At 41.8% G+C, this 10,976-nt stretch overlaps 1 protein-coding gene across 1 annotated transcript; it reads right to left on the bottom strand.

Moving 5' to 3' along the window:
• Positions 1-3,113: 3,113 nt before the first annotated feature.
• LOC128461478 (transketolase) lies at positions 3,114-10,975 on the bottom strand (the record flags this gene model as incomplete). The annotated part of the gene is made up of 14 exons (XM_053446408.1): positions 3,114-3,301; positions 3,884-4,006; positions 4,640-4,733; positions 5,311-5,394; positions 5,515-5,645; positions 6,155-6,311; positions 7,322-7,486; positions 7,596-7,792; positions 7,947-8,065; positions 8,210-8,401; positions 9,213-9,310; positions 9,428-9,541; positions 9,696-9,813; positions 10,941-10,975. Coding segments are annotated over 14 exons (1,815 nt in total), but the record flags the coding sequence as incomplete, so codon positions are not given.
• Position 10,976: the final 1 nt, after the last annotated feature.

Raw genomic sequence — 10,976 nt, forward strand, 5'->3', positions numbered from 1 at the left:
TTTAATCCTGAAGACACATTGTGTCCATACATGAGTTTGGATACGTAAGCAAACCTTTGTTATCTGAGACTTGACCTTTGTTCTTCCTCACTGCCTGGCAGAGTGGTTCGACCGGCTTCAGGAAATTGTCTCCTTGACGTTGAAATATCTCACTGTTGCTACACCTGCCTGCTGAATTAGCCTGAAGCCGAAGTTAAGTACACCTGTGTTTTCTGGCTCCCACACTCTTCCAACTGTGGTCATGGTAATCCACTCTCTCACTATATAACTTATTGGATTATATATATATTCCATATGCTGTTGCTCCGTCTTGCTTTCTGTTTCATTCTTTTAACTCTGTCTACTTTCCTTCTCTACTTTCGGTTTATTAATCAAACTATTAGTGCAGATGTGTCTCTTACCAATAAATCATTATTATGTTTCTCTTTCAGGAATATGGAAGGGACCTCGCTGGTGACTTTTACCGACACTGTATGTAAAACGTCAAATTCTCAGTTAGTGAAGGGTGGCAGTACACAGAGCCCTAAAAGAAACTTTAGAGTATATGTCTTAATTTTTTCTATCTATTCTTCTGACCATTTTCAGACAAATACTATCATTTTTATGCAATCTGCGTTTGTTTGGGTTGCGGAGTAGCGTTCTATAGGCCATTTCGTTGTAAGTAGACATACAAGTTACTAAATAGTCATACACAATTTCTATGAGCATTTCCATTACTTTCATTTATTTGTTTGGAATGTTTTATAACATGGATTCTGATTATTTGTTTTGTATTTCCAGCACTCATGATGCCATCAGTTCTCGGTGTGTTTTTCGCCATAGTGTTTGAGATTGTGGGTATAATATCTGGTAAGATTATCTTAATTTGTTTAATTGATAATGATTAATAGTGGTTGTTGTTTTTCCCCCTCATAAAGTCTTCCCCTTATCAAATGCTGAAGAGGTCATTTTAGTGGACCCACTAATCTTTGTTCTGTTTGACAATGAAAATCTCAGTGTTTCTTTTTTATGTTCCTGTCAGACCTGCCAACTCAGACAAAGAGATGTAAAGGTCCTCCCTATGACAAAAGAGGTATATATTAAAGTATTGAGCTTGGCTCACACTTGCTTTCACACTTTCAAATGGTTATTATTTTTTCCATTGTTCCAAAATTAACTAGCAACAGATTCATATTGCCAGCAAAATATATATTCACCACAAACAAATGTAATGAAAGTATTCCTATTCATTATTTGTTGTTATTATTTATTCTCGAATGGTCTGTAAAGCATTTGTGAATAGTTTTACAACTAATATTTAACATTATATTCATCAATTTCTTAACCATCTTTAAATTATGATGATAAATCAGTGCCAACATTTATTTTTAAATACACTTTTACTTTCTCACTCTCTGTAGATGTTTGCTGGGGATTTTGTTTTGCCCTTTTCATGGCCATCCTGAACCTAAACTCGTATCACGGTAAAGCCACATGACTTGAAAAAACAGCTTCAGAAAAATACCCTTCCTCCGGTTTAATGTTGTGCTTTGTTCCAGTCTACACACTGTCTTATGGATGTGGCATCATTGTGTTTGCACTCAGGGGAGCAAAACGAAAATACAGCTCTCTGTGGTAGGTACAGGGTAATAAATGTGATTTGAGGTTTCCACGTTTAACATGGATTGAATTTGGTGTCTTTTAATGTCTCGGTTGCCATTATGGTAATTTTGTCTGATGTCTGTTTTGGACAGGAAGCTGAGAGAGGGAGAGCAGTCCTGGTAAAAGGAGTTTACTACCACAGACATTGAAGAAACAATCAGCGATTCTGTGGTTATTACAAGGTCAAAGAGCAGAGCTGTGTTTAAATAAACAATCCTAGGGAATCAAGGATGTTAAATTCTACCAGGAAACCATATATTTTTATTGAAGAACGGCTGTTTAAGAATCCTTTATTTAGTTTGGTATTTTGTTGTTAATAAGAGAATGTACAAATCATAGATGTAACGTCAAGGTTGTGACGAGCAATGCGAACCTGCACTCCGCACTTATATGAAAACTGTTTTTATATTAATACAGTATCTGTGATTTATGATTGTTTTGTATAATTTATTTAAACTCAATATAAAGTACTGGTTTCTTCACATACTGTGCGTGGTGCTTGAATGCATGGACACAAAAGCACTTATAGGGAAAATGAAAAAAGGGAACACTCAGGGTCAAATGCAGATGGCTTTATTACATGAATGTAAGATACATACAAAATTTCAAGTAACAAAAAGAGTGTTTGGTCTTGATTGATTCACAAGTCAGACATAACATTACCTTCATAGTCAAAAGCCAGGACCATATTCTCCATCAGCACTGGAGGGATGTTCAACCCTCCACCTTTATGTAAGAGGCGATGTCACTGACCACACACTGATTATTACTATCACACTGCTGGTATGGTCCAGATGTACAGCTGTAGCACAAATGAACACATGAGGTGTGTGTGTTTTAAATAGTAACTTTGAAATAAAAAAACAAAGGAAAAAATGCTGGAGAGAAATGATTTCAAATCCAAAAAAAGTTGGGAAATTGGGTGAAGATGTCGAATGTTGTACGTGACTGCTCTTCACGGCCTAACTACATTTGTTCTTTTTTAAATATTTTTCTCCACTACCTTCTACAAACAGCAACTCGGTTTGATTCTTTCCCACACCGTTGTCATGAAAAACACCTACTTTAAAACTACGCCCCACCCAGTATTATCAAAGCTACATCAGAACAATATAAAAAACACATTTCCAGCTGAATGAAGAGCATTTCATCAGTACACATGAGGGGACATGTATTGTTTTGTTGGACGAGTGAATTATGGCCACGTTTTGGATGCATGACAGTGCTGGTATAACAAGTACACGTGAATATGTCTGCTTGTATTTTGGATGTGATGGATGCATTTAAGAAAGGTACATGTGGAAATCTACTTCAAAGTGTACAGCACAAAATCACATTACTTTAGTACACACTTGGGAGGGCATTCATGGTGAAGGGGTTCTTTAGAGATGGGTGTCGTGTGAATCAAAATCATACTTTCATCTGCAGGGGTGTGATCAGGTAGGTAGGTGGGCGGGGCCAGGGGAATAGGGTTACTTGGCGTTGGTGGAGCTGCTGAGCATCTTGCGGACGGCCTGGGCGATGGCGTCACGGTCGATACCATAGATCTTGAGGAGCTCCTGTGGTTTGCCACTGCGGGGAACATGGGACACAGCCAGACGTTGCAGGTTGAAGCCGGACTCATTGACCATGGCTGAGCACACTGCCTCACCGAGGCCGCCTGTGGAAAAATAATTTATCATATAAAAAAGAGATGCAGAGGAAAAGATGAATCCTCCATTAAGGAGGTGTTACATGAAATATGATTACAGCAAAAATTTGACCGCTGAACCTCAATCCCTCTTTGGCCCACATGTAAAATGAATGAAACGCCCAACATCAGATTCATTACAGTTGGCAAATATCCTTTGTCCAGTCAAGCCCATGCCATCACCCATCCCCACTCTCTTCAGGCCACGGCTGTCTGGGTTATCTAGGTCACATCGAGCCCCATGGGCATGTGCTCAGTTAAGGAAATCTGACAGCACTCTGCCTCTCTGGCCCTTACACTTAAAAAAATGCACCACAATACCAGGACCTTCCCTGCGATGAGGGCACCACCGCCAGCCTCCCGCTCCGCCAATAAGCAAATGCCACCATATCGCGTCTCTGTCGCTGCACCAATGAGAACATGCCACCGCGACACGCACCCCGAGACATGGACCAATGACAGGGCCCTCAGCTGCATCATGCTGAGAAGCAGTGGTGGACTCATATGATATGCAGACGCTGAGTAACATGGGCGAATGTCATGGAAACGTACCTTCATAGTAGTGGTCCTCTACAGTGAGGACTCGTCCCCTGGTGGCACGTGTGTGATCGATGATGGTTTTGGCATCCAGCGGTTTGATTGTGAAGGGATCAATAACCCTCACTGAGATCCTCTCTGGAAAATCAATTAATTAAGTGGTTAGTACCATCAAAGTGTGTCCTGAAATAAACACATCAGCTCATGAGCAGCACATGTATTCATTATAGGTTCAGGTGTTTTATCAGCCTGAGGCAGGTCGAACAAGCAGGTTAACTTCATTAAAGTTCCTCAGGGTAAAACCTCAGCGATGATTAGATTAGAATAATCTGTAAACAGTAATGTTGAGAGCTGTCGTCACTGAATCATCAAACCGTATTAAAAGCTTTCATTAACATGACCTGGGAGCAAATAATTAAAGGATATTCCGTATTATTGTCAGTGATAACTATGATAAATAAGGAAAAAGAATGGCACTCAGTGGAGCACATAGCTCCAGCAAGGCCCAACAACATTGAATCAAGCTGCACCAAATTACATTCACACTGTATATATCAGTTCCCTAAATATGCCTGATTATTTTCATCAAGACCCATTCATTATTTCTTTGGGAAAACAGTGGAAATGTTCAAAAACAAAGAAATCCTGTGCCCTGATGAGGTTTGCTCTAAGATTCATCAAGATTCAGTTATATTGCTCATAAACAAACCAACAAAATCATAATTTCATGTCATGTATTTCATCTGCTTGCACTGAAAACAGTTCCTTTACCTTTCTTTAGATGTTCAGCCGCTGCCAGCGCCTCATGCAAAGTCACTCCAGCTGCCACCACAGTCACCTGGTCATCCTTGTTCTGGTGCACCACCTGCAAATTGTATTATATATATGAATATATGATATGTAATATATATAATAAATATATGACGTAGAATAATGGTCACATATCTTCGGTTTCATTATGTTTTACACAGTGATAGTGCTTTGTCTTTCTGTGTGTGCGTGTGTGTGTCTGTTTGTGTGTATGCGTGTATGTGAATGGGATTGTGTGTTTGTGTGTGTGTCTAGTGGTTTTCCAATCATAGCACTCCAAGCACTTTACACTACAAGTCACCCATTCACACACACACATATAAAGCACTTTTATAAGCAACACACTTCTTTCACACATCACTCACACTCTGCCATCGAAGCAGCCATCAGGGACGATTTTAAGGTTCAGGGTCTTGACCAGGAACACTGACACTTTGGTGTGCAGGCTTAAAGAGCCAGTGACAGAAGCATCAACAGTCTGATTTCTGGATGACCCGCTCTCCCTCCTGAGCGCCATAGCTGTGGACCATGTATGGGTATGTGTGTGTGTTTTTTTTTTGGGGGGGGGGCTGTTTTTAATTCTTATTTCCCTCGTTGTCTTACCAGCTCTGTGAGCACATAGTCTTTCTCACCTTTGCCTGTCCGACATGGAACTCCTCGTTGCTGTTATAGATGATGGCACTGTCTTGGCGGCTGGTTCGGATGTAGCAAACACCCTGTGTGCAGGAGAGAAGGGACGAGCGTTACCACCGAGGCAGCTCATGGGCTACGAGAAATGGCTGGAGAAATGTGTCTACGATAATGTAGGGAAGCATCTGCAGCTGAGGTTCAAGTACCTTTGTGGTTGCAGCCAATTCCACAGCCTTCTCCGTAGAGACACCGTCACAGGGGTAGAAAATGGTCGCTGTGGGAAGGGCCCTGAACATAGCCATGTCCTCCAGACCCATCAGAGAAGGACCCTCCTCGCCTGGAATACACACATATTGGGTTAACCTCCCATCCAACAATTAGAAATCCCCACAAGCTATCGACTGGTATTAGGTGAGCTGATGCGTGCAGGTAGAAACAGACGACGAGCCAGACTTTGCATGCAGTGTACCTGCGCTAACAGAGGGACACCTGGTTCCCTCCAGGCAGCTTCCAGGGCAGATAGGTAGAGGGAGAGAAAGGGGAAGGGTTGAGTACTAGCTGTCAGGTCAGGGATGTGAATGATAAAGGAAAACACAGGATTAGAAGGAAGGAGAGTAACAGTTGCAACAACCACACGTCCACAAACACACAAACACACGCACACACGCACACACACACACACACACACACACACATACAGAGAGAGCATTCATATGTCTATCAGCATTGGGGTTACTGTGAGGGGTCTGGCTTCAGTGTGAGGGAACACAGGTGAATGTCTGTGGCAGTGACGTGGCTGTGGGAAGGGTTGTGGCGTGCACGGCTCATCAGGATCAGTTTACGAACCAGTGGAGAGGCCACAGTGGGAGCCACACAGGTTGATGTTGCTTTCTGAGATGGCTGCCATGCGAAGCTGGTCATAGGCACGGGTAAAAAAAGAGGCAAGAGTACTGGCGAACACCACGTTCCTCTCGCGGGCAGCACATCCCATGGCAACACTGACCTGGGGAAATAATTCATTGTCTCTTAGTACCTATACAACAGCACAAGGTGATATAACCTTACTGCATGTGCCAAATTAGATACAGATACAGGTCACACATGCTTTATCCCAAGAGGAACATCCAGAGGCACAAACCATATATGAAAGTGCCTTTGAACCAAGGAGCGAGTCAATGAAAAGAGATTTCCACAGATCTATGGAGCTTTTCCGCCCATATGGGTGGAATTAGAGGCATACCTCCTCTTACAAATCATTTCCTCTGTCCTCTCTTCAAACAGCTCACAAATCCCATAACCTATCTCCTTGTTTAGACAGAAGCAGCAACTAAGCATCCGTGAAAGTTCAAGCACAATGTTTAGATAAATTCTTTACTGTACTGTCTATGCTCTCATACACACTCAAATAACATGAACTACTTATTTAAAGGCCGCACTTTAACTAATGTTTTTAATAGAATCATGGTTTAAATACAGTGGATTTTAATTTAGCCACCCTCATTGTGTCATTCAACTTTTGACTTTTCTCATGCGTTCAGCCAGATGGTCCCACCCTCTACACTGATTAATATTTCATTTCTGAATACGCTTGTCATGACTGCTTATCGTCACATGCACACTTGACCTACATTGGAGCGGGCTCCTGTCAGAGCCGTAATGGCACAAGAAGTTAACGCCTAAATGCTTCTTTCCAGTAATCTAAGATTTGATGAATAACTGATGGCAAAAAAAAAGACACTGGCTAAACCGCTGGTGTGAGCAGCCAGCGTATTGTCAATAAAGAAGTAAGCGTTGTATATTTTCCCTTCCTGAAATTACAGAGACCGGTCATGTATAATGAAATAACTCAGCTGTGAGAGGTAGAGCTGTTACCTTTTTATCTAAATCCCCACATTAAATAGACAAAATCTGGTTTTAATTAGGTTTGTAAAATATGAGGGATCATTTGACATAGAAAGAATAAAGATGGAATGTAAATTGCTTTGTGAAATAGACTGAAAGATTGGATCATACCATGTTCTGCTGTGCGATGTAGCACTCGACGAAGCGGTTGGGATACTCGTTCTTGAAGATCTCCGAGTAGGTGAGGTTGTTGGTGTCTCCATCCAGGACCACGAAACGCTCATTGTAGCGGCCCAGCTTGGTCAGAGCCATCCCATACGCTTTCCGTGTTGCAATCTACAGTAAGAACAATAACAGACCTGCCTTTATGTCGAATTCATTTATTTTTTAATCTGGGATTTCTGCAGAGGATGAGAATTTGTGTGCTTCTGCATAGAGGACACACCTTCTCTCCAGCCTTGTAGGTCGGTGCGCTCGGCATCCTCATGTTTCTCAGGCTGACCGGTGGGGAGTCCTCCATGGGAGAAGGTGGGTACAAGTGCTTGCTGCTGTTCATGATGCGACTCTGCAGATCCTTCATAACCATGTCGGCCATGTCTTTGGGCAGAGGTTTGGCGTGCCAGCCTAACTTGTCTTCTGCAGCTGAAACCACAAATACAACGTTCATGCATTGGTGGATTCAAACCCTGTAGGGTTAGAGTTGGAAGCTCTGGCTGGAAGCTTGTTGCAATACACATTTTGCAGTGAAGTTGTACAGTGAGAGCATTGCAAGTGCAATATAGGAGTGGACAGTTACCTGGAATGCCTTTGCCCTTGATGGTTTTAGCGATGATGGCAGTGGGTTGATGGCGCGGCTGGCTCAGAGCCTTGCACAGCTCCTCCACGCTGTGTCCATCCACGATTATAGAATGCCAACTACACAAATACACACACATATGAAAATCACACATGTGTACTTTACATAATCAGATGGCATGTACACAGATATTTTGTATAACCATAATTTACTACACACACATGCATAGCCTCTGCCACACTTTCGGTTCTATGCATTTTTACCCAAAAGCTTCACAGCGTTTCTGATATTTATCCACGTGATGCTGCAGGGGAGCAGCGTCACTTTGGCCCAGCCGGTTGATGTCAAGGATGGCCACCAGGTTGTCGAGCTTGTAGTGAGAAGCGAATGACATGGCCTCCCAGACAGATCCCTCAGACATCTCACCATCCCCCAGCAGGCAGAACACACGGTAACTGAGTCGGAGAGAAAGGTTGAGTTAGTTTCTGTTGGTGTGTGTGTGTGTGTGTGTGTGTGTGAATGTGTGGCTTTGTTTGGATGAGGCTGGGGTGTTGTGTTCACATGAATTGACATGATTCTCTTTCCACTATCTGACACTTGGATGGTAACCAGCTTTGACATAGTAAAACCCAACCTCAGGCCTGTGAGGGTGCGGCTGCTGAATTTCACACCTGCCTCTGAAACGCATCTCACAAAGGAACCAATAGATCTGTTTAACTCAGATCATCTCGTTTTACAAAAAAATTAATATGGTTCACCATTGCTCTCAATATTTCCAGGAGAGAAAAAATACAATTAAAAAAAAAAACTGTAATTTGAAAAACAAGAATTTTTATTATGGGTGATAAAGGGACATTGACTCTGTTTGTGGCGCTAAATTAGAAAAAAAGCATCGTTTGAAAAAATGGTTCAAAGCACAGCGTCTGAATTCGACACCGAGATTAAAATTGCTCAGATGGTAAAAATAACCGAGATATGACTGCTGGGCCTGGGATTATTAGAGCAGAAGAATTGTGAGTGCAGAGCATGTAGCCGCAGAACACACCCACAAAATCTGGAAATTCCAAATCATCAGGCACTCAAAGGATGCAGGCTCAAATTTAAACTGATAACTAAGAAACAAAAGAAAGACATTTTGCCCATTTTGCCATTGTGCGTCAATTGGATTCAAGTCAGGGAAGTGTTTTTAAATGGAAGAAAAGAAATCAAAAAATGCATATAAACAAGACAAAAATGCAAATGAAGCTGTAAGACTAGAGTAATTACCTGGACCTGTCAAAATATTTCCCGGTGTAAGCCATTCCACAGGCCACACCCAGACCCTGCCCCAAGGATCCAGTGGCTACATCCACAAACTGCTGCTTCTGAAATGTGCACAACACACACAGAGTAAAGCTTCATTAAAAAAAAAAAAACTGTGTGCACGTTATTATGGCCTACGAGATGATTCCCGAGGTGTGTTACAGTATGTGACAGCTTACTGGGGTTGGGTGGCCCTCCAGGGTAGAGTCAACCTGGCACAAGCTGAGCAGCTCGGCCTCCTTCAGGAAACCTGTTTCAACCCACATGGAGTAGAGGGCCGGAGCAGCGTGACCCTGTGGGGAAAAAAACGTCACAAAGTTTAAGTGGGTTTTGCATAAAAATAAACACTGAGGTGAAGCGAGGAAAAGGTCAGACTCTACATGAGATTTAAGCCAAAAAGATAAAGAGAGCCTCCTTTTCAGACAAGCAGGAATCCTTCAGTCTCACCTTGGACAGGATGAAACGGTCGTTGTTGAAGTTCCTGGGATCGTCGGGGCGATACTTCATGGTGTGGAAGAAAAGCACGGACATGATTTCTGCCACACTGCAGCATGATGTGGGGTGTCTGCATGACAGAGGAGAAGGAGCTTTTACCCATATGTCAGACTTAAGTAAATACACATGCACAAAGGAATGTACCGTAATGCCATGAAGACACACACACACACACACAGCTTCAATTTGAATGTGTTTATCATCAAGAGCATTATAGTTATACAGTGCATATGAATACAGGTGGTGCTATGGTGTCACTGCAGACTGTTGATGCTATGTTACAAAATTATCCAGAAATAGAAACAGTGGAACATGTGAATAAATTGTAGAATTTTCACATGTCACAGTTTTCTCTTTTCCCATCAGTGTTAAAGGGGGACCTAGACTGCAAAATTATTCAATTATAGAACCAATTTTGGATGCGACTTAGCTGTTGAAAACCCAATACATTGCAAAACACTCATGATTCTATGGAGCGGTATAAAGACATTTCCAATTCAACGCTATGAGACCACATGTGCATTGAAACATGTCATCTACAGCAGCAGCCATGCGATGCTCTGGTCTGTCTCTATCTTCCGCTTCCCCCAGCTTTGTACGTGGTAGTAATAAGTACTACACTTGCCAACATATTTATCTTGCAAACACAGTCAATATTTCAAATATTATAAATGTACCAAAGATCATATGAAATTTTGTCATTTTCCAGAATATTAAAATCGAATCATCTGAAAACTTTCAATCATTCACTTCATATTTCGGCAGCTTCAATATCTTATATGTTATTTAAAATTCTCTGCAAAATAGAGTGTATTTTATAAAAACACAATAAATGTTCGAAATATATAGAAATTGTGTTATCTAGTCTGTATCTTTTTTATTCTATTTCATTCAGTTAATTAATAAGAGGGATTTCAGATCACAACTGATCAAATGAGAACTTTGAAAGATCAAAAGCTTCTGTAGGTAGAGTAAAGGAGAACAAAGAGAGGACACACTGTTCCTTTGGCCCTTCACTTGCATCTATCTCTCAGTGTGTGCGTCTGGACATGCACTTATTTCATTGGGCGTGAATGTTGATGTTCAACCATGCATCCTTCGTAGAAATATTACATTTGTGTTCCAAGCTTCTGTTTACAGCTCATTCACATTCTTCTTGTAAAAACTCATGTGTGAGAGTCAGTGGAGGAGACTCACCCGCTGCCCGCTGCAGTCGTTGCCTTGATGGAGTTG

This window comes from Pleuronectes platessa, chromosome 2 (assembly GCF_947347685.1).
Source record: "Pleuronectes platessa chromosome 2, fPlePla1.1, whole genome shotgun sequence".
In the NCBI taxonomy this organism is placed as follows: domain Eukaryota; kingdom Metazoa; phylum Chordata; class Actinopteri; order Pleuronectiformes; family Pleuronectidae; genus Pleuronectes; species Pleuronectes platessa.